Genomic DNA, 24,648 nt, shown 5'->3' with positions numbered 1-24,648 from the left:
GTATATGTCACTGCAGGCCCTGGGGGTGACATGCTCTGAGATAGGGGAACATAACAAATGGTGAATGATGGGAACTTTGTCCATGTCAAGGGTCTACAAATTGTCTAGTTTATTAATAAAGTTTCAAGTTTAGAACTCTGACCTTCTCCCTTGGAGTGTAGCATACAGGCTACCAAGGAATGCAGGAGCCCCAGAGGTAGGCCAGTGAATGAGGATTTCCTTTGAGCTCACTCAGTGGTAGTCCCAGCCACTCCTGGGAGGAAACATAGACTTTCTCATAAAGAGGAGAAACCTTGCTTTCTGCCTTTGTTACAATCTGGATTAAAGTAGCAGTTGTTTTAGCCCAAAATTAAGATGAATCACTTGCTGTTTTCCATAGTGGGGTTTCTCAGTGCCCCTCAGAAAGCAGTGACTCAGAGGCTTGCTTGAGCAGGCCTGGAAGCCCACGTGTGCAGAAGCACTGAAGACTCTTGGAAGCTGCCCTGAGCATATGATGTTCACACACACCAAGTGGTGCCCACCTTGCCATTTTAATAAGAAAACACCCAGATGCAGTGGCACATGCCTGTGCTCCCAGCAGCTCAGGAGGTTGAGGCAGGCAGATCACAAGTTCAAAGCCAGCCTTAGCAATTAAGCACAGCTTGTCGAAATAAAAAGGGCTGGGGATGTGACTCAGTAGTTGAGCACCTCTCGGTTCAATCCTGGTAGCAACAAGGAAAAAAAAGAGCTTGGGAAAAGGTCTTTCCAAATCTAAGTTTTCAAATTCAGCGAATGTTCGTAATTAGCTTTGAAGAAGTGCCCTTGCCTTTATGACCATGTCCCTAGAAATTGAAATCCCTAATCTTCGTGAACAAATGGAATTTAAGAATGCTACATTGACAGCCACTTTGACCACTGTGTCTCCAGTAGGTTGTCATCCTCCCGACTAGTTAATCACATATGGGAAAAGAGCTTTGGAAATACATGTCAGCCTGTCTTAGCAGAAACTCAGGGTAACTGAAATGCACCCAAGAAGCTTCAGCAGCGAATGTCCCCTCTCCAGGTTCCGCTGCATTAGCTTTTCTCCACCTCTGCCCTGTGGATCCTGTCTCGTCACTTTCTGTTACAGATTACAGTGGAAGAAGTCACCGTACAGTCTAGCTTTGAAACTAGTGACACCACTTTACAATTGACCTTAGGAACTTCTATGTGGAATTAAGCACAGTGGCCCAGGGCCATCCCCATTATCTAGCAAGGCAAGCATGGGCTGTGCTCTAGATGACATTTGAGCGTGCTTTCAAGCTCTTTTCCGTAGGTTTCCTCTGCAGCTGTCTCCAGTGAGTTTCAGTCTAGTGGTGTTCATCCAAGTGTTCATGAACAAAAGTCAAAATTTGCAGAGTAGGCCATGTGTTGTGACATGTGCATGTAATTCCAAAAACTGGAGGCAAAGGCAGGAGGATTGTGAGTTCAAGGCCAACCTGGGCAAATTAGAGAAATTCTGTCTAAAACAAAGTAGAACTATGGATGTATCTCATTGATAGAACACCCCTGGGTTCAATCCCCAGTACCTCAAAAAAAGATTGCAGAAGGGAAGTGAATGAAAAAGTATGTGTAATGAGAATAGTCTGTGGAAAATGATGAATTTGTGGTTAAACTGGGATTCTGTGCAGCCCATGAAGACTTAAAGGATGTGAAGATGAATACCAAAAGGAACCCATATCTTGTATGGGTAGAGCCCTGACACCCACTGGCCTAGGGCTTAGCAGAGAGTGAAGGACACAGAGGAGGAGCCACCCCTCTGTGAAGGATCCTAGAATAGAGAAGACTAGCAGGCACTAGGCTCAGGCCCAGTGGTGCGTGAGTCAGGGAACACTGTGTGCTAACCTGCTATGGTTGGGGCAGAAGGATGGAGCCCATGAGGCCCTGCAGCATGGGGGGCAGCAGCATGGGGTGAAGGCTACAGGAGCATCCAGCACAGAAGACTCCCACCCAGGCCTCTCCATTACCCACCTCCCGCTCCCAGATGAAACCACAGTAACCAGTTTTTCTGTGTCTTACAGGTTTTCCTCAGCCAGAGAAGCCCCACTTACCCTCTAGACTACTATATCCAGAGACCATGGAGAGTTGAAGCCAGAAATAATACTAACCAAAAAAAAAACCAAATAAACTAAAAAGTGCTGAGTGCAGTGGCACATGTCTAGTGGCATATGTCTGTAATATCAACTCAGGAGGCTGAGGCAGGAGGATTGTGAGTTCAAAGCCAGCCTCAGCAAAAGTGAGGCACTTAGTAACTCAGCGAGATCTTGTCTCTAAGCAAAATATAAAAAAGTACTGGGGATACGGCTCAGTGGTTAAGCACCCCTGGGTTCAATCCCCAGTACCAAAAAAAAAAGACTGTTAGTTTCTAATTTGAATTGATTTTGATGTCATCATTTGATGAACATACACAGGATGTCAACAAGAGCTATGGATGGATAAACACCATTTCAGTCATTACTGTGTGCCAGGAGCATTCATCACTGGCTCTCACAATTTCTTTCATTACCGCTAACGCCCCATCACTGTGACCATTTGAGCTAGAACTCCAATGAATTAGTTCATTAATTCCCAGGCCAGTTCTCTCCATTCATCTCAAGCACACCTCCTAAATAGGTCTGCCAACCCTTTTGATGCAGGATGTGCAGCAGAGCTAGGAGAGCACACTGGCAGCCGTCTGAACATGATGCTGAGTGACCAACCTACCTGCTCAGTTTTGGGTTGTTTCAGGGTTGGCTGACTACCCTGATACAAAAGATATCTCATGTGTGTGTGTGTGTGTGTGTGTGGTGCTGGGGATTGAACCCAGGCCCTTGTGCACGCAAGGCAAGCACTCTACCAATTGAGCTATATCCCCAGTCCCAGAAGCTACCATTTATTAAGAACCATTGTCTCTCAGGACATTACACACTGTCCCTCATGGTCACAGCATCTGAATTGGATATACAAAGAAACTGAAGAGGTGAAGGACTTTTCCCACCAGTCAGTGTCAGTATTTGAACCCAGGGCTGTGATCCCAAAGCTAATATCTTTCATTTCACTCCAGGGTCTCAACCCAACACCCCATGATGGTTGTGCCTCTGCACATATGTGAAAGTACTATGTTAATTACATGAAGTAATACACATTGATGTCAAGGCCCAAAGTTGAAATTTGCATTGTTAACGTGGGACATTCACTGTTGCTCACTTAGAACTGTGCAGGCTTGTAGGCTTATAAATTCTCCCTTTTGTGCCTTGTGGATGAGCAAAGTTTTGTACACAAATTGACAAGTTGATAATTAGTTAGAACTATTGATACAAATTGAGGTGTATTAGGGTTCTCCAGGGAAACAATCAATAGATTTTACGTATGAAGAGAGAGAGAGACAGACAAAAACAAAAAACAAAAAACAAACAAACAAAAAAAAACAGATAAACAGAGAGCACTACTGATTTATTTTAAGGTTGCAAGATGGAACTGACAGGTCCAAAACTTGCAGGTGCACCCTGGAATCCAGGGGAAGAACAGCTATTGCAGTCTCAGGTCCAAAGGCAGAATTTATTCTTCCTGTTAAGGACTTCAACTAATTGACCTGCTCATGTTTTGAGGGGTAACCCACTTATGCAAAACCTACTGATTTTTTTAAATGCTGATTAAATTTAAGAAATGCCTTTAGAAGGCCAGGAATATATAGCTCAGTGGCAGAGTGCTTGTCTAGCAGGTGCAAGACCCTGGGCTCAATCCTCAGTATCAAAAAAAAAAAAAAAAAATTTCAAAAGAAATACCTTCAGAACAACACCTAGACTGGTTTGACCAAAACCTGGATATACCATGACCTTGCCAAGTTCGCACATGAAATTAACCATCCAATTAAGACATTAATTCTAATCCTCAGGGTAATCACTAAGAAAAAAAAATTAAAAACACAATAAAAGAAAGGAGGGAATCAAATGATAGACCAGAAAATATCAATAACACAAGGAAGTTGTGAAAGAATTAGGAACATAAAAGAGATAAGACATGGAAAACAAATAGTAAAATAGCAGAGGTAAGTGCTTCCTTATAAGTAATTATGCTAATGTAAACAGATTGAACTTTCCAATTAAAAGACAGCATCTGGCAGAATTAATTTTTTAAGAATGATTCAATTATATGCTGTCTACAAAAGTCTTGCTTGATTTAACTCCAAAGACACAAATAGGTTGAAAGTGGAAGGATGTAAAAAGATACTGAAGCAAAGAGTAACTATAGTTGAAGTGATTGTACAAATATCAAATAACCCACAAGACATGTTGCTGCAAGAGATAATGGCATTATATAATAACAAAGAGTGTTAATCCATCAAGAATAATTATATGTGCACCTAACAATAGAACCCCAAAATATGTGAAGAAAAAATTACAGAATTGAAGGAATACAGAGTTCAACACTTAATAGTTGGAGAATTCAACATCCACTTTGGGGGGTTGGGGAGGTTTGGTACCAGGGATTGTACTCAGGGACACTTGACCACTGAACCACATCCCCTGCCCTCTTTTCTTTTTTATTTAGAGACAGGGTCTCACTGAGTTGCTTAGCATCTTGCTCTTGCTTAGGCTGCCTTTGAACTCTCCATCCTCCCGCCTCAGCCTCCTGAGCAGCTGCGATTACTGACCTCAACATCCACTTTTAATAGAACAACTAGACAAAGAAGAGAGGAATTGAACACTGTAAACCAATTAGGTCTAATGGACATATTGTAAAACAATTTACCCAACAATAATAGAATACATATTCTTCTCAGGTGCACATAGGACATTCTCCAGTACAGACAATATGATGAACCCAAAAACAGGTCTCAGTAAATTTAAAAAGATTGAAATATACAAAATATCTTTCCTGACCATAATGGAATAAAATAGAAATCAAGAACAGAAGAAAATCTGGAAAATTCACCAATACATTGAAATTTTTAAATATACTCTGGCCAGACATGGGGGTGCACACCTGTAATCCCAGCTACTCAGGAGCCTGAGGTAGGAGGATCACACATTTAAGTCCAGCCCAGGCAACTTAGTGAAACCCTGACTCAAAGTAAAATAAAGGGTAGGGGATGTAGCTAGGTAGTAGAGGCCATGAGTGCAGTCCCCAGTACCACAAAAAAGAAAAAGAAAAATATTAAAAACTCGTAGAGCCAATGGATCAAAAAAGAAACCAGAAAATGAGTTAAAAATACTTTGAGATAAATAAAAATGAAACACCAAATGTTTGTGATATAGCAAAAAACACCAGAGTGAAATTTGCCGCTGAAAATGACTGCAATTAAAGAAGAAAAATATGTCAAATCAATAACCTAATTGTACACCTTAAAGTAATAAGAACAAACTAAATCCAAAGCTAGCAGAAGGAAGAGAATATTAACGATTAGGACAGAGGTAAGCAAAGAGAGAATAAAAACACAACAGGGAAAATCAATGCTGTAATGCTGGCCTCAGAATGAGTTCTCAATTCTTAGAGAAATTAGTGAAGAATTGGTGTTAATTCTTTAATAGCTGGTTAAAATCACCAATAAAACCATCTGGTTCTAGAATTTTCTTTAGTAGAGTTTTTGATTATTGATCCAATCTCCTTACTTGTATTGGCTGATTCAAGTTTTCTGTTTCTTCCTGAGTCAGTTTTGGTAGTTTGTGTATACCTAGGAATCTGTACATTTCCTCTGAGTTATCCAATTTAAATGCCATAAAATTGTTCATTGTGTTCTCTATAATCCTTTTTCTTTACACAAAATCAATTGTAATGTCTCTGCTCTCACTTCTAATTTTAGTAGTTCGAGTCTTCTCTTTTTCCCTTGATCAGTTCAACCAAAGATCTGTTGATTTTGTTGTGAGATATAGTGAAGCAGTGCACAATGGAAAAATTTAAATTATAAATACCTGTGTTAGTCTACTTTCTCCTATGTAACAAAATGCCTGATGTAATCAACTTAGGAAAAGTTTGTTTGGGCTTAGGTTTTAGAAGCTTCAGTCCATGGTCATTAGGCCTGTTGCTTTTGGTTTGGGGTGAGGCAGAGCATGGTCATGGGGAGCAATGCTGCTCGCTTCATGGCAGCTGGACAGCAAAACAAAGGAAGAGACTGTCATCCCACAACACTCTTCAAAGACATGTTCTCAATGACCTAAAACCTCCCCTAGATCCCACCTCTTAAAGGTTTCCAACACAACCAAGAACATGGACCCTTGAGGGACATTACAGATTCAAATTGTAGCATTCTACATTGGTTCTCAAAGACTCCTGTCCATCTCACTTGGAGATGCATTCAGTTCATCTTCAAGAGTCCCCCAAGTCTTAACTGTTCCAGCATTGCTCAAAACTCCAAGTCTAAAATCTCTCTAAGATTCAAGACAAACTCCCAGCTGGAGCCCCTATAAAAAGCAAAAGAACAAATTACATGCTTTCAAAATACAACAGTGCAGAACAAACAGTATCTAATTTAAGATGGAAGAAAGATTTCCAATCAACACCTGAAAGGCCAGAAAAAGAAGTGTAAACTATATCCCAATTTAAGTCAAAAGAAGGAACTACTAAAGATCAGAGTGGAGATCAAAAGTAAGCAAGAAAGAAAATAGAACACCGAAAGAGAAAACCAACAAACTTGATTGTTTGAAAACAAAAAACAAAATTGATGCATTTGGTTCATATCAAGGATTAGGTTTTAAGGTTGTCATGACATCCTGTACATGGTGGGCAAATTGAGAAGTGCTAGACTAGAAGAAGGGAGACCAGTCAGACCTTAAGACCTGTATTAGTCAGGGTTCTCTAGAAGAACATAACCAACAGGATACATACGTATATATGATTATAAAAAGGGGATTTATTAAATTAACTTACACAACCATAAGCTGGATATTCTGCAGTCTGGAGGGCTAGAGGAACCAATAGCTGAGCAGTCTAAGAAGCTGAAGCCTCAGAACAAGGATCAATGATGCAGCCCAGTTTGAGACCAAACTCTGAAAGTAGCTGGGCAGAGTCTGCTTTGGAAGAGTGAAGGAGCTGGAGTCTGATGTTCTCGGGCAATTGCAGCAGCAATCAAGAACCTGTTTGAGAAGAATTGAACTTTCAGCTGCTGCTGCTTCCTTGTTTTTCCAATTTGTGTTCCATCCAAGCCTCCAACATATTGGACAGCGCTGCCCACACTTAGGGAGAGTCTCCACTTGAATTTGCTATTCCACATGCCAGTCATTCCTAGACATAATGCATTGACACACCCAGAAGCCTCTTAAATTTAGGCACCTCTTAATCCGGTCAAGTTGACAATTCCATTTAATCATTACAAGAGCTAAGTGAGATTCAAGAAATATTTGGATAGCACAATCAAGAAGGCTGGATGAGTATACTAGGAGTACAAGGGGTCATTTGTTCATGGACTATACCAGGCAGTGAATCCAGCTCGACATTTGAGGCTCAAAGCTCTTCTCTGCCTCTGAGTTGCAGTGTGACCTTGATCAAGGTCCTCAATTTCTCTGTGCCTCAGGTTTTCCATCCATCAAAGAGTTGAGAGGGTTAAGGGTGGACAGTGTCCAGTTATAGGGTGATCACTCAGTAAGCATCAGCAGCCACAAAGATGATAAAGATCTGAGCTGGCTGCTGGGGTTCACCAATTCCACCAATCTTTGGGATGAAGAGGTTTGGATGGAAGGATGATGAGGGTTGGATCATTGAACCTGAGATGTTCTCAGAGAGCTGCCAGGTGGGAACTGGAAGTGAGTGTCCAGAGTTCAGCCATAGATCAGTGAACTGTAAGAGAAGGGAAGCTATCTGGGAAGGGATGGTGGGAGGAGAAGGAATCCACGCAGATCTAGGTATCAGGTACAGGTGGCAGGTGGGAATTCAGAAAATGTTGGTTGTCTTGGATTGGACATGTGAATAAAGACTTGGTCTCCTTCCCACTGCTCTTCACCAAGCACTCAGCCATGCTTTCCTCAGACGTTCTCCACTCCGTGGCTGAAAAGGATGAGCCTGGCAGAAAACAGTCTAAAGAGCTCATGGGGTGATCCTAGGAAGGGTTGTGGGCACTACTGCAGTCTGATCTGCCCATCTGAGCCAGGAGCAAGGCTAAGGCCTTACAAAAAAGTTCAAACTGCACAGAAGCACAGAAAGTGATAATAACCTCTTTATTTCCCCCCTTAAATTCCACTGCCTTTCCTTAGCAGATCGGCGTGTATTTCAGAACATTGCAACCACTCAGTTTTATACATAATGAAAGGATATCTCTACCTACCTACCTACCTACCTGTTTTAGTCAGTTTTTTCACCACTGTGACAAAAAGGCCCAAGAAGAACAATTTTAAAGGAGGAAAAGTTTATTTGGCACTCAAGCTTTGTCCATAGATGGATAACTTCATTATTCTGGGACCAAAATTATGCAGAACGTCATGGTGGAAGGGTGTGGAGGAGAAAAGCAACTCACAACATGACACTCAGAAAGCAGAGAGAGAGAACACCAGTTCTGCTCACCAGGGACAAAATATATGCTCCAAAGTCATGCCCCCAGTGTCCCACCTCCTCCAGCCACACTCAAGTGGATTAATGTACTGATTAGGTTAAGACTGTCATAACCCAATCATTTCACCTCTAAACTTTCTCACATTGTCTCACACATGAGCTTTTGGGGAACACCTCACTTCCAAACCATAATTCTCTATTTCTGAAATTCACTTTTTTCACTTGCCAATGTATCATCTTTCATGACATCACATAAAGCCACCTCACATTTTGAAAGTTCATTGCATTCTGTAGCATGGAATTTCCATCATCCCCTCAACCTGCTCTGGGTGGTCATGGAGGATATTTCCAATTTTCTGCTGCCCCAAGTATCTTTGTACTTGTAGCTCAGATCTCTTGTATTTTTCTACAGGATAGATAGGCAGATGATAATTATTAGGAATGAATGAAAAGACTTGTGTTTATTCCAAAAGCAGGGCAACAGATAAGCTGGAACTGGCATGGTGCTTTGGTTTGAATGTTTTAGAAGTTTAATTTCTCATAGTCATACAATAATGGAGGGACCATGTGGGACATTTCAGAGGTGATTAGGTCATGATGTGGAGCTGTTCTAATGGTGGTTCTAGCACTGACTCTTGAATAAACCCCTGTCACCATGTAGTACCCTGCACCATCTCCAGATTCTGCAGAATTCACTCCAGCAAGAAGGACCTCACCAGAGGCAAACCCTTGACTTTGGACTTCCCAGCCTCCAGAACTGTGAGCTAAATAAACCTTTGTTCTTTAAAAATTACTCAGTCTGCATTTAGTTGTAGCAACAGAAAACAGACTAAAGACATGATTTGGATGACTTCTTGGCTAAGAGAGTCTCCATCTTTCTTGGACTGAGTCAACCAGAAGGGCTGGGTCCCCCAGTGTGATTATACCTGGTCTCCTGGGGGGAGCATGTACACATGGCTGGGTTCAGGCAGGGGTGACATTTCTCCCCTGCAAATGTGGCCAGGTTGGTGCTGTATTTCTCCCTCTGTGTCTTCCTCTGCTGCGCTCTTCCTGTCCCCGTCCTTCAGGGCATAACTAGTAAATTACAGCTTCCATAGGATTTTTGATTGGAAGGCAGCACAATTATCTATAAATAGCTTATTCCCTTCTGAGCAAAGAGAGTGGATGAAATGCTATTGGTTTAGGTACTTTATCTTAATGAGACAGATTTAATAAATCTGTATATTACCCATCTGGATCCTTCAGAATATTGCAAATTGAGCTTTTGATTTATAATATGTTTTAAGCAATCACTTGGCAGTAAACCCCATCTGAAACTCGTTGGTTGAAGGCCAATGCAGCTGGGAAAGGGTGAGCTGAGCCTACCTGAGATTTACTATCAGTAGTGACTCATTTCCCACTCTCATTTCTGGTCTTGTATGGGAGAGATTAACCTTTACTCCCCCCTCAGTGTTGCCAAGTAACAGCACAGTTGGATTTTCAGGCCAGGGTGTTCCCAGCAGCAGCCACTCACTCATTAACACTTCTGGAAGGATTGCATGTCCGTGTCTGGTTAAACTCCAAATACTTTGCAAAGCCATGAGCAAAGTCTGTCGCTGCTCAGAGGTGTGATATGGGCAGCCAGCCCAGCTGTATACACTAATTTAACTAGTGAGTGAACATGGGGTCCTGATGAAATCCAAATGGAACTAGAGCTGTTACTCTCAACACTGTGGGGACCTGAAGCCAGATCTGCAGCTGAATCTAGCTCCACATCTTGAATGGTTGTGTCATGACAGATGACTCAGATGATCCAGTCTCCTGGACTCTGTTTCCTTAACTAGGATAAGATTTCACCTATGTTGTGTTGTTGCCTTGAGCATGACATGGTGGAGCATGTGCAGAAGAGTGAAATGTGGTCCTCAGGGTGGATAGAGTGTAGGTGCCCCGCCCTGTTGTCCCAGGCAGATCACAGGGTACCAAATTAATGATCAGATGGAGGGACTTGGGCCTTTCTCACTGGGCTAGTAAAGAACTGAAATGTTGGCAACAGGACTTATTGTCTGACATGGGGACATTTCTGAGACTGGACAATCATGGCTAGAAATGAAGCATAATGCAGGAGCCACTATCCCTAGCCTGTCTCAGTCCACTTACTCTGATAACTGCCCATCACAGTAATTTCCCCAGAGGAAACAACTCCCCACACTTCTTATACAAATTAAATATAACCCAAACCATCTGTTAGGCGACTTGGTCTTTTTTTTTTTTTCTGGGACTATTCAGATTTCCTTTAGATCTACTCAACTCCCTTTCTTCTCCCCCAACTCCCTCTGAGTTTCGGGAAGCCCCTCCTCCTGCTTCTCCATTCCTTGCTCCAACTCCTGCCCTTGGGATTTGCCCCTATGAGGGGGCCTAGGAAACAGAAATGCACCTGAAAGCAGTTGCTCTGCACGCAGTCATGTTGTGGGCTGGAGATGCCACTGTCTTCCTTGGTTTAATGATCAATTAATTCCCGGACAGAAAGCCCTTTCCAACCTGCTTTGTCCTTAGTTACTCAGGCTCAGAGCTGGCACCTGCTACAGAATGATGGCTGACAACTCCACCAGCGACCTCCATGCTCCTGGACCGCAGCTGAGTGTGACTGACATCGTTGTTATTGCTGTGTATTTTGCCCTGAACGTAGCCGTGGGCATATGGGTGAGAGAACCTGTGGGAGCTATGCTCTCAGGGTGGTTGCTTGGGATGGGAACCTAGGTCCAGCGTGTCCCTGGGGCTTCTACATCAGTCTCATCTGGTGGCCTGCTGCCCATTGCCTGAACAATAGAATCTGGCTACAACCAAGAGCTACTGGGTCAGAATCCCAAGGCATGGAGGACTACGAGGGCCTGGAGAATCTTCATTTTGAACAAGTTCCCCAGGACAACCCTAGCTCATAAGCCCTTTCTCTCTCCCTCAATAAGAGTCAGGTGATTTGACCCCATCTGCAGATTCCAATGACAGGAGGGCCCCTACTATGCAGGCACAGTGCCAGACCCTTCCCCGTACCCCATCCACCAAAAAGCCCCCAGAAAAGACCAACCTCATGTGCAGTTGAAGAGTTGAGGCTGCAAGAGGCTGGGACTTGCCCAGGAGCCCTGCATGGCAGGAGGAAGCTCCTCTTTAGTGTATTTGTGCTGCTGACCTTCAAGATTCTCCCACCAGGTAAGTAGGTGCCACACATGAGCCATGCTTCACTTCGCAGCTCCACATTTAGAGATCCCCAGGTGAAGTTCCAGAGCTCTGACATTTTCCCAAGAAAAATGAGTACCCCTTCTTATTTTCCATAATCCCTGGTCTGAGAGGCTGGGGAACAGGGGATCAGCCATGTCCTCTCAGCTTTCTGGGCTTTGGTATGAGATGGGCCTTGATCTGTGAGATGGAGTCATCATGTACCTCCCAGGGTGAGGTCTCCCTATCAAAGGGGTCCTGCATGGGACACGACCCTGCTGCTGCCATTGGATCTATGTTAGTAGGGGTACCAGTAGAAGTGGTTATAATGGATGGAGGTGGCGGTGGTGATGGTGGTGGTGGTGATGATGGTGGTGGAGTGGTTGGAGGGGTTGGAGGATGGTGATGTTGGAATGATGGTTGGTGGTAGTAGAGGTAGTCCTGTGGTTGTGGCAATGGTTAGCAGCAGCAGTAACTGAAATTAATTATGAAGTGACTGAATATTAAATAACAAGTGGCCCAGTGTAGGCCATTGGTAATTCTGGATTCTGGTCCTGACTCTGCTCTGTATAGACATCTGCTCTGTGTAGACATACCTTGGTTTATTGCACTTCACAGATAAAGTGTTTTGTTTTGTTTTGTTTTGTTTAATAATTGAAGTTGTTTGGCAACAGATGTTGAGCATATAAGTCTATGGGCACCATTTTTCCAACAGCATGTGCTCACTTAGTGTCACATTTTGGTAATTCTTGAAATATCTCAAACTTTTTCGTCATTATTGTACCTATGACAGTGATTTGAGATCAGGGTCTTTGATGTGACTATTATAACTGGGGCACCATAACTTTGCCTATAAGATGGCAAACTTAATTGATAAGTGTTATATGTTCTGTCTGCTCCACCACCTAGACATTCCCTGTCTCTCTCCCTCTTTTTGTGCCTTCCTATTCCTGACACAGAATTGAAATGAGACCAGTTAATAACCCTCCATGGTCTCTAGGTGTTCAAGTAAAAGGAAGCACTACACATCTCTCACTTTAAATAAAAAACTAGAAATAATTAAGCTTTGTAAGAAGGGCATGAACTAGAATGAAAGCTAAGCCTCTTGAGCCAAGCCATCAGCCAAGTTGTAAATGAACACAAAGGAAAAAGTCTTGAAGGAAATTTAGAGTGCCACTCCGGTGACCACACGAATAAGGAAGTGCAACAGCCTGTTGCTGACATGGAAAAAGTATGAGAGGTCTGGGTAGAAGATCAAGTCAACCACAGCAGCCAAGGCCTGATCCATGACTCTCTTCAACTCTATGAAGCTGAGAGGGTGAGGAAGCTGCAGTAGAGAAGCTGGAAGTGGGCGAACCCTTCCTGGGGTTTAGGGAGAAGAACTGTCTCCATGACATCCAAGTCGCAGGAGAAGTGTAAGGTGCTGATGGAGAAGCTGCAGCCAGTTATCCAGCTCAGACAACTGGTGAAAGAGGCCACTCTGAACAACAAATTTCCAATGTAGATTAGGATGGAAGAAGATGCCACTTAGGTCTTCACACCAAAGAGAAGTCAAAGCCTGGTTTCAAAGTATAGGTTGACTCCTTGTTAGGGGCTGATGCAGCTGGTGATCTAAGTTAAAGTCAATCTCCCTTACCACTCTAACCATCTTGGACCCCTAAAGGAATTCTTGCTTGCCACTCTGCCTGTGCTCTCTGAATGGACTACAGAGCCCCAGTGACAGCACATCTGTGTACATCATGGTTCACTGAATATTTTAGTTAATCCCACTCTTGAAAATTGTAGCTCAGAAAAGAAATAGATTCCTTCCACAATATTATTTACTGACAACACACCTGGTCACCAAAGAGCTCCGATGGAGATGCAGAACAAGATAAATCCTGCTTTTGTGCCTGCTAACACAACGTCCATTCTGTAGCCCATGGTCCAAGGAGTAATTTTGTCTTGCAAGTCTTATTTATTTATTTTCTTTTTTTACTTTTACAGATTGCACTTTGATTCATTGTACACAAATGGGATACAGCTTTTCATTTCTATGGTTGTACACAATGTAGATTCACACCATTCATGTAATCATACATGTACAAAGAGTAATAATGTCTGTCTCAGTCTACTGTCTTTCCTTCCCCCATCCCTCTCCTACTCCATTTCCCTCTACACAATCCAAAGTTTCTCCATTCTTCTCTTACCCTCCCCCTGCCACCACCACCCCAAACCCATTATGTATCATCATCATCCACTTATCAGAGAAAACATTCAGCCTTTGGTTTTGGGGGATTGACTTATTTCACTTAGCATGATATTCTCCAAGTTCATCCATTTATCAGCAAATGCCATGATTTTATTCTGCTTTATAACTGATTAGTATTCCATTGTGTATATATACCAGTTTCTTTATCCATTTATCAGTTGAAGGGCATCTAGGTTGGTTCCACAATCTGGCTATTGTGAATTGAGCAGCTATGAACATTGATGTGGCTGCATCACTGTCATGCTGATTTGGGTATAAACCAAGGAGTGGGATAACTGGGTCAAATGGTGGGTCCATTCCAAGTTTTCTGAGGAATCTCCATACTGCTTTTCAGAGTAGCTGCATCAATTTGCAACTCCATCAGCAATGTATGAGTGTGCCTTTTCCCCTACATCCACGCCAATACCTATTGTTGCTTGTGTTCTTGATAATAGCCATTCTAATTGGAGTTAGATGAAATCTTAGGGTGATTTTGATTTTCATTTCTCTAATTAATGGAGATAATGAACACTTTTTCATATATTTGTTGATCACCTGTATATCTTCTGTGAATTGTCTGCCCAGTTCCTTAGCCAATTTATTGATTGGGTTCTTTGTATTTTTGGTGTAAAGTTTTTAAGTTCAAAAAAAATAAATAAATAAAGTTTTTAAGTTCATTATAAATTTTGGAGATTAATACTCTGCTTTAAGTGTGTGTGGAAAAGATTTTCTCCCATTCTTCAGGCTCTCTTTTCACATTACTGATTGTTTCCTTTGCTGAGAAAAAGTTTTATAGTTTGAATCTGTCCCATTTATTGATTCTTGCTTTTATTTCTTGTACTCTGAGAGTCTTGTTAAGGAAGTCTGGTCCTAAACCAACATGATGAAGATTGGGGCCTACTTTTTCTTCTGTTTGGTGAAGGGTCTCAGGTCTAATTCCTAGATCCTTGATCTATTTTGAGTTGAGTTTTATGCAGGGTGAGAGATAGGGGCTTAATTTCATTTTAGTGCATATGGATTTCCAGTTTTGTAGCACCACTTGTTGAAAAGGCTATCTTTTCTCCATTGTATGTTTTTGGCACCTTTGTCTAGTATGAGATACCTGTATTTATGTGGGTTTGTCTCTGTGTCTTCTAATCTGTACCATTGGTCTGCTTGTCTATTTTGGTAATAATACCATGCCACCTTTGTTACTATTGCTCTGTAGTATAGTTTAAGGTCTGATGTTATGATACTTCCTGCATCACTCTTCCTGCTCAGGATTGCTTTGGCTATTCTGGGTCTTTTATTCTTCCAGATGCATTTTATGATTGCTTTCTCTATTTCTATGAGGAATGTCACTGGACTTTTAATTGGAACTGCATTGAGTCTGTATAACACCTTTGGAAGTATGGTCATTTTGACAATACTAATTCTGCCTATCCAAGAATATGGAAGATCTTTCCATCTTCTAATGTTTTCTTTAATTTCTTTCTTTAGTGTTCTATAGTTTTCATTGTAGAGGTCTTTCACCTCTTTTGTTAGATTGATTCCCAAGTGTTTTTTTTTTTTTTAGGCTACTGTGAATGGAGTAGTTTTCCTAATTTCTCTTTCAGAAGATTCATCACTTATGAATAAAAATGCATTAGATTTATGCAAGTTGATTTTATATCCTGCTACTTTGCTGAATTCACTTATTAATAAGCTCTAGAAGTTTTCTGGTGGAATTTTTTTGGATCCTCTAAATATAGAATCATGTCCTTGGCAAATAGTGATAAGTTGAGTTCTTCTTTTCTTATCCATATCCCTTTAATTTCTTTGGTCTGTCTAATTGCTCTGGCTAGTACAAATCTTATTTAAACAGCACATTTCATGAAACTATACCTCCCATAAATAGTGATTGCTCTGATGTACCTGGGCAAAATCAATAAAACCTTCTTTTGTGTGTGTGTGTTCATTTTTTATTGTTTGTTCTATTTAGTTATACATGACAGCATAATGCATTTAGATTCATTGTACACAAATGGAGTACAACTTTTCATTTCTCTGGTTGTACATGATATAGAGTCACACAATAAAACCATCTTGAAAGGACTCACCATCCTAGGTGATATTAAGGACATTTGTGCCTCATGGGAAGTAAAAAATATTAACAGTAACAGGAGTTTGGAAGAAGTCAATTCCAAGCCTTGTGGATAACTTTGAGGGGTTCAGGACTTCAGTGGAGGAAGAATTCAGATGAGGGGGAAAATGGCAAAACTGGAATTATAAGTGGGATCTGAAGACGTGACTAAATTGTTTCCATCATATAATGGAAGTTTAATTGACAAGGAGTTTCCCTTATAGATGAGCAAAGAAAGTGGTTTCATGAGATGGAGTCCACCTCTGATGAAGATGCTATGGACATTGTTGAAATGACCACAGAGGATCTAGAATGTTACACAGATTTAATTGATAAAGTAGTAACAGTTTGAGAAGATTGACTCCAATTCTGAAAGAAGTTCTACTATGTGTAAAATTTTGTCAAACAGCATCGCATGCTAAGGAGAAATCTGTAGTGAAAGGAAGAGTCAACTGATGTGGCAAATTTCACTGTTGTTTTATTTTGAGGAATTGTCACAGTCACCCCTACCTTGAGCTACTACCAACACCTTATCTATCAGTCAACAGCCACCAACATCTAGGCAAGACCCTTTGCATTACTCAGTTTTCCATCACTATTACAAAATACCTGAGATAACAAACTTATAAAGAAAAAAGGATTTTGGCTCACAGTTCTGGAGTTTCAAGTACATGACTGACCTATTACTTTTGGCCTGCGGCACCAAGGCAGTGTGTGGTGGATCAAATCCTCATACATTGCAAGTCAGGGAACAAAAAAGAGGACCTGGAAGGGGTCTATATCTGACAATGTCCTCTAAGGGCATGTCTCCAATGACCTAAAGACTTCTCACTAGGCCTTACCTGCTAAGGTTCTACCACCTCCCAATAGCAGCACCCTGGGACTACACTTAACAAATAGGCCTTAGGGAGACATTCAATGTCCAAACCATAGCACTCTCCAACAGCAAATGATTAGGACTTGCTGGACTCAAATGATCATTGGCATTTTTCAGCAATAAAGTGTTTTAAATTAAGGTATTTACTTTGGTTTTTTAGATATAATACTATTGCACACCTAATAGTGTAAACATAACTTTTATATACACTCAGAAACCAAAAATATCATTCAACTTGCTTTATTGCTATATTTGCCTGGTTGTGGTGGTCAGGAAAACAACCTGCAGTATCTGCAGGATATGCCTGTGCCTGAGGCAAGTTACTTGACCTCCCTGGGCTTAAATGTCCTCAAATACACAATGCGAATGTCAGTGCAGCCCACTTCTCAAAGCTGTTCCCAGGAACCAAGAGACAACGGATATGAAAATTTGTTGCAAACTACAATGGTCCCCCCTTATCTGAGGTTTCATTTTCCATGGTTTCTGTCACCTGTGATCTGATAATATTAAATGGGTGGTTCTATAAATAAATAATTCATAAGTTTTAAATTTGTGTGTAATTCTCACTAGTTTGACAAAATCTCAGGCTGTCCGTCCCACTGCATCTTGCCCAAGATGTGACTCATTGTTTCATTCAGCATTTCCATGACACTCACCCATTAATCACTTAGTAGCTGTCTTGGTTATCATATCAACTGTCATGGTATTACCATGCTTGTGTTGGAGCCTTATTTTACTTAATGATGGCCCCAAAGCACAAGAGTAGTAATGCTGACAATTTGGACATGCCAAAGAGAAGCCATAATGTGCTCCTTTTAAGTGAAATTGTGAAAGTTCTCAATAAGGAAAAAAAAAATGGTGCTGAAGATCTTCAGAAAATTAAACTTCTATCCATGAATCATAGAGAAGGAAAAAGAAATTCCTACTAGTTTTGCTGTCACACTTCAAACTGTAAAAGTTACAGCCACAGTGTGACACAGTGCTTAGCTACAATGGAAAAGGTATTGTGTCTGTGTGTATATGAAAAAACATAGAATATATAGGGTAATGACCAACTGTGGTTTCAGGCATCCTCTGGGGGTCTTGGAATGTATATCCTGTGGATAAGAGTGAATGACTATATAATGTGCCACATTCCTGTAAGGGTTGAAGGCTACAAAGTCAGAGAAAGGGATGCTTGTATAGGACAGAACAGTTGGTGGCAGTTTTCTGGGGGAGATAAAATTGGGGCCAGGTGCTAGAGGTCAGTAAGATATGGAGAGGGGAAGAGGAGAGAGGCTTTCCCAGCCAGCACAGGAAGGGTATTATTTCGAAGTACGCACCTAAGAAGGTTAAGGGTACACTTCACTTTGGTTCTCTCAGCCTCCAACCATGTGTGACTTTGTCCCTGTCATGATTAAGATGTGGTTTGTCTCCCAAAGTTCCATGTATTGGAGGCTTGGTTCTTAGTGTGGTAGTGTTCAGGTGGTGGGACTTTTAAGAGGTGAGGTCTACCCACCATTCCCGTTTTTTTGTGATAATTAATTTTGTAGGTGTCATAGTAGGAACCTGGTATTTATTTTAATGCTGTATCTTGTTTGCATCAGTTGCCATTGTTTGTTTCCCCTTATTCTCTGAAGTGCTGGGGATCTACAGGGGCACAATTTCACAAGGTAGAGACTCTGCTGCTGAACTAAACTCAGGCAAAAGACAATGCGCCTTGTTCCACACACAAATTAGTGACATTCAAATTTTTCTGGGCCCTCAAGACCCACTCATAGACATCCACTGCTACAGCAAAAACAGAGGATTAAAACAAAGGTTGTGGATACTACCCCTGCGAGGGGGTCTCAATCTGATCACACTAGAACACTTTGGCAAGACAGGGCTCTGCCCTAAAAAGTCCCACACAAAGGAATGGGAGAGAATTCCATCCCAACTGATGCATAAACCCAACACAGGAATACAAGAAATATGAAAAACCAAGGTAACACAACACCTCCTAACGTTCATAAGACCAGCAACTGACCCCAAGGATGTTGAAGTGGATGAAATATCAGACAAAGAATTCAAAAGAATGATTATAAAATGATCAAAGAGGTGGAATCTAGTGCAAAGTAATTAAGTGACTGGGCGGCACTGCTCTCAAAGGGGATTAATGCTGGCCTCATAGAGTCAGCTCTCATAAGAATGGATTGTTATAAAAACGAGTGAGCCCGCCCCTGAGCTGCTCCCTGGCTTCCTACCTCACCACGTGATTGCTCTCACATGTGCTCCTGCCATTGCCATGCCATCTACCACAAGGCCCTCTTCAGCACTGAGCAGAAGCAGGTGATGTGACTTTAACCTCCAGGACTATAAATTAAATAAACCTCTTTCAGTCAGTGTGGTGGCACAGACCTGAAACCCTAAAGACTTGGGAAGCTGAGGCAGGAGGATCACAAATTCGAGGCCAGCCCCAGGAACTTAGCAAGAGACTCTGTCTCCAAATAAAAAATAAAAAGGCTGAGGAATGATACGGACCAAATTATATTGCTACCTTGTGTGCATCTATGAATATTTAACAACAAATCCTACCATTAGGTACAAATATAATGCACCAATAATATTTTTAAAATAAATACAAAGGGCTAGGGGTGTAGCTCAGTAGTAGAGTGACCCTGAGTTCAATCCTCAGTACCGCGCTCCCAAAACCATTTAACTCTTTCAACTTGTTCAATTCATGACAGTTAGTACCTTTAAATTGTACAACTATTACTTCTATCTAGCTCCAAAACATTTTCATTGCTCCAAAAGGAAATTCTGGATCACACTAGACATCACTCCCTATTCTTCCTATTCCCTATCTCCTGGAAATCTACGTTGTATCTCCATGGATTTACCTATCTTGGACATTTTATATAAGTGGAATTATATCATATGTAGCCTTCATGTCTGTTTTCTTTGACTTAGTATAATATTTTAAAGCTTCATCCAAGTGTGGCTTGTGTTAGAACTTCATTTCCCTCCCCTTTTTGGGGTCCGGAGTGGGATAATTTTATTCATTTCACTGACTGAATAATACTCCTTTGTAAGCGTATACCACATTTTATTTATTCACTCATTAGTTGATGGACATTTGGGTTATTTCCAATTTCAGTTATTCTAAATAATGCTACCATGAACATTCCTAGATAATTTTTGTAATGAACATCTGATTTCAGTTCTTCTGGGCATATATCTAGGCACAGGGCAATTCTATGCTTAATTTTTTAAACTAGCACCAGCAGCATGCAACATTCTGGCCAACAATGCACAAGGTTCCAATTTTCACCTTTTCTTTCTGTTCTTACAGTCTTCTTGTCAAGCTGGCAGGAGCACAGTGGATGGCTACTTCCTGGCAGGCCGAGACATGACATGGTGGCCAGTGAGTACATCCTGACTTTTCACACCCCCTCCTTTGCCCATGAGACTGTATCTGGCCTTAGGTCAGCTGGAATTTGCATCTCTGATGTCACTTCATGTGTCTTCCTAATCCAAGGTCACTGCCCAGGCCAGCTCAATGGGACAGGCCTGAGGCTGGCAGGAGATCTGCAAACTGGGTGGGGGATGGTTTGCATAAAGGGTAGATTCTGAAGTCTGAAACCTTTGTCTGCTCCTTAGCAGTGTGGCTGGCCATGGGTACGCCAACTCACACCACTGGGCTTAATCTCCTCATGTGTAGAGTGGGAATGGGGCCCCACTGAGGTTGTGAGGTTGAAGGAGATGTTGGGTCCAGGCTGGGGCTGGTGCTGTGAGCCTGTGCTGATTGGTTTTCCTCTTTCCCCTCCAGATTGGAGCCTCCCTGTTCGCCAGCAGCGAGGGCTCTGGCCTCTTCATTGGACTGGCAGGCTCTGGTGCGGCTGGAGGCCTGGCTGTGGCAGGCTTTGAGTGGAATGTGAGCACCTGGAGAAGGGATGTGCAGCCTGTGGGAGGGCTGGGGCAGAGAGCACACCAAACTTGGCTGGCCCCTGGAGGTGGGCAACTCCCAAGAACATGTGTCAACCATTGTGCAGGCAGGCTCTGGCCAGCGGTGGTCCTGGGCAACGTGATCTTTGGGATGCCTAAGTGTGGATAGTGTGGCTGGAAGGGGGCCCTTGGCCTTGGCCCAGCCCATCTGTCTACAGAGGCCCAGAGACAGGGAGGGGTCCCCCAGGTTCCCACAAGTCAGATTGATCTGGGGGGAGATGGTCTCCACTATTCCAGACCCTTTGTCCCTAGGTAGGGCTTTGGGGAGCTGCACACATGATCTTTACCCTGCCCCTATCCCCACAGGCCACGTACGTGCTGCTGGCACTGGCATGGGTGTTCGTGCCCATTTACATTTCCTCAGAGGTGAGCCTCCATCAAGGGTTGGGCCTTGGGACAAGTTGGTGGTGGTGGGCCCAACCTCCAAAGTCTCATGTGACAAGCTGGTGAACCCTCAGAGCTGGGTTTCTTATTAGCCCAACTAAGATTCTTATCAGCTGGGTAAGGCAGGCTCCCTTAGACCTCTGCCTGCTTACCTTGTGGCTAGTGTCCACTGCCCTGACACTGTCAAGTGGAACATCTGGATTACACACCTGGGAAGCATGGCAGGTACACCTGCCTCCACTACCCCTGACTCCATCAACCCCTTCAACCCCAGCCCTGCAGTCACTAAATCCAGTGGATTCCACCTCCTGGATCTCTTTCCTTACTTCCCCTGCTCTGCCCCTGACAGCCATCTCCTCTGTCCAGCCTCATCATAGATCCTCTGGATTTGTTGCAACAGCCTCCAAACTTGTCCCTCTGTTCCCTGCTGTGGTTCCTCCAATCCATTATTCATCTCGGCCCTGAAGAGCAAATCTCAACATGTCTAAACCCTTAGGGGACAGTCAGAACTCAGCCTGGAATTCAGAGCCTGGGGCTGGGACTATCGGGAGCCAGTGTCCTGACCTTGCCCTTGAGAGGCTCATGGTCATTTCATGTGCCTGGGGAGCGGCAGAGTGGTTGGGATGGGCCCCTGCCCTGGACATCTGGCAGGGTCTCCGGGGAGTGTTTAGCTCTTGCCTTTGTGTCCCCCAGATTGTCACCTTGCCTGAATATATTCAGAAACGTTTTGGAGGCCAGCGCATTCGCATGTACCTGTCTGTCCTGTCCCTGCTGCTGTCTGTCTTCACCAAGATATCGGTGAGCTGCCCCCCAGTCCCACCTTTTACCAGCACATCCTAGAAACATCCCTAATCTGGGGCCCCTGAAACAGACCTGACATCCACTCACCCATCACTGCTTTGTTTAACAACTAGGGAAACCGAGGCCCAGAGAGTCACGTGACTTGTTTAGAGTCACACAGCCAGTCTAGGACAGCAGCCAGCCCCAGTGCAGTAGAACAGTAGGGGCTAGACCTGGGTGTCTTCCCTGAAACCAGCGGCAAAGTGAGCCAGGATTTCCCACTAGAGGGCGCCAAAAGCCTGTGTGGTCTCGGCCAGAGCTGCTGCACCCAGGAACTCCTGCCTTCTGCCCACACTGCTGGCGGTAGCTTGGTGGCTTCAGCTTTCCCTTGGGGCCTGGACCTGGGAATATTAAGAGTAGTAAGCCCACCTTAAATGTCACCATCAGAGGAGTTTTTCCTGTCCAAGTCCCTGATTTACAGAAACTGAGACCTGGGAAAGGAAGGAAGTTGGCCCAAGCTTCTTGCTCAGTGACTTTTTGGTAATATCAGACCTTCAGACTCTCTCTTAATTTTCCTGGGGCATCCAGACATCTGAAAAAGCTTGAGTTGGAGCTGCCTGATGTAGATTGAGATAGTGACCTTGACAAGTCACTGAGCCTCCTGAGCCTCAGTTTCCTTCCTTGTAAGAAGGGATGACAGAGCCTACCTCTCAGGAACTCCGTAAGGCTGGATGAGGGCTGATGGCTTCTCTAGGGACTGTGCTCTGTGAGGTCTGACTTCTTTCCCTGGAGGAAAATCATCTCTCGTATCTTCTTCATTCACTTCTGGCACTAGAAAGACCCAGGCTTGTCACAAATTTAGTGGGGGGAATGGAGGCCAGAGTCCACAGTCTCTCTGGTCAACCAGGAGCCATGGGAAGAGGAGTACCTGAGAACAGAACACTGAGAGCATCATCAGAGCCCTCACTGGGCCCTGCTTGGAGTCGAACTGGGCATTAGTTTGCTGCTCTCCCACATTGGTGTCCCCTTTGCAGCCTTAGCCTGACCTCCCCCTGTCATCTGTGCTGGGGGATCACCCAGCAGCTGGGTTTGGGGGAGGTCCTCAGAGCTTCTTGTTATTATTGTGGGCCAGTTTTGGGGGGATTTCAGCAGCAAGCATTACATCACCATCTTTATTAGATACTCTGAGAGAATTGTAGTAAGTTTTCTTCCTCTGAGGATTCCTTTCAAATCTGAAGGGACCTGACCTTGGGCTGCCTTTGAGACCAAGTTCTGAATTTTCCCCTGCTACTCTTTCTCCCTCTCCCCACTTTCCTGAGCCTTACCTCCCTGGAAGCCAGGGATACTGAAATAAATAACATCTCATCCCCAACCTGCTCTGGCCTCCACCGCAGTGAGATGGATAAATAGGAAAAAAAAAAAAAAAAGATGGAACTCATAGCAGGTGACATCAACAGAGAAATGGATGCTAGTGGAGGAGTGGAAGTAAATGCCTAAAGGGGACATGGGGCAGTGTGTAGGATGTCCTGGAGGCGGCCGAGTCAGGAGGCCTGGATTCTAGATTCAGAGGCTTTAGAGGTCAGATAGGAAAGAATGAAAAGAGAAGCTGGGTCAGCACAGTGGCACATGCCTGTAATCCCAGTGACTCAGGAGGCTGAGGCAGGAGGATCACAAGTTCAAAGCCAGTCCAGGCAACTTAGTGGACACTTTAAGCAACTTAGCGAGACCCTGTCTCAAAATAAAAATAGAAAACAGATTGGGGATGTGGTTCAGTGGTTGAGTGTCCCTGAGTTCAATACCTGCCCAGTACCAAAGAGAGAGGGAGAGGGGAGAGAGAGAGAGAGAGAGAGAGAGAGAGAGAGGGGCTGGGAGGGAGGTAATAGGGAGTGTTGGGGACCAAGGCAAACCACAGGATGGGTTGGAGGGGAGATACAGAAGAGGGGAGGCATGTGGGAGGCCCCAGTGGGGTCTAGTGAGGGAGGTAAGGTGAGCTGTGGACACAGGGCTCCTTTACCACCACCGCCGCCCTGGTGTTTACCCTGCTGACATCTATGCAGTACAGAGTATATGTCACACCTGGAGCTTGCTTCAAGTGAGTGGCTAGGTTGGGACTTCCCAAGCAGTGTGGGGAAGAGCTCAGTAGAGTAGGAGGCTCCTTAGAGACTATCTTATCCAGACCTCCCTCCGCTGTTTACAGATGAGACCACTGAGACCCAGTGGCATTGCTGGCCAAGATCACAGCCAACCAGGCAGAGGTCTGTTAGAACCCAGGTCTCCGCCTCCAAGTCCAAGGGACTGACCACTACACCACTGTTCCCCAAATAGCCAGGATGTTGCACTTCAAACTCTACTTTGTGATGGGGGGTGACTCAGAGTACCCAGCTATAAAATGGGGAAAGATCAATCACATCAAGGCCAGGCTTCAGAATCAAGGCTTGGGCTGCCTAGATGAAGCAGAGGTGAAGCTGGAGGAAGGCTAATTGCTCATCTGGCTGCCCTGCTGATGGCTTTGGAATGAAGCTGTTTGAAGTGCATGCATCCTACAGGCCCTCAGAGGGCCTGACCACACCAGGCTGAGCTCTAGGAACATCTCACGTGTCTGCCCATCCAGAACTCATCCCAGATGCAGCCTGTCTGGACAGA

General features: G+C 43.6%; 1 protein-coding gene across 3 annotated transcripts in view; it reads left to right on the top strand.

Annotated features, from left to right (window-relative positions):
* Positions 1 to 11,043: 11,043 nt before the first annotated feature.
* The window catches only part of Slc5a10 (solute carrier family 5 member 10), a 67,529-nt gene continuing 53,924 nt past the window's right edge, over positions 11,044 to 24,648 (top strand). For 2 of the 3 annotated variants that reach the window (XM_047546666.1, XM_047546667.1), the window contains exons 1-5: positions 11,047 to 11,157; positions 20,189 to 20,260; positions 20,666 to 20,770; positions 21,148 to 21,207; positions 21,919 to 22,023. In XM_047546666.1, coding sequence (XP_047402622.1) covers positions 11,047 to 11,157; positions 20,189 to 20,260; positions 20,666 to 20,770; positions 21,148 to 21,207; positions 21,919 to 22,023 — 453 coding nt within the window. Of the gene's footprint in view, positions 11,158 to 20,188; positions 20,261 to 20,665; positions 20,771 to 21,147; positions 21,208 to 21,918; positions 22,024 to 24,648 lie in introns of all 3 variants that reach the window. The other variant, XM_047546665.1, reaches the window with a different exon arrangement.

Source organism: Sciurus carolinensis, chromosome 3 (genome assembly GCF_902686445.1).
Source record: "Sciurus carolinensis chromosome 3, mSciCar1.2, whole genome shotgun sequence".
Taxonomy (NCBI): domain Eukaryota; kingdom Metazoa; phylum Chordata; class Mammalia; order Rodentia; family Sciuridae; genus Sciurus; species Sciurus carolinensis.
The sequence above is the reverse complement of the archived record's forward strand: the minus strand, read 5'-3'. Positions and strand labels throughout refer to the sequence as shown.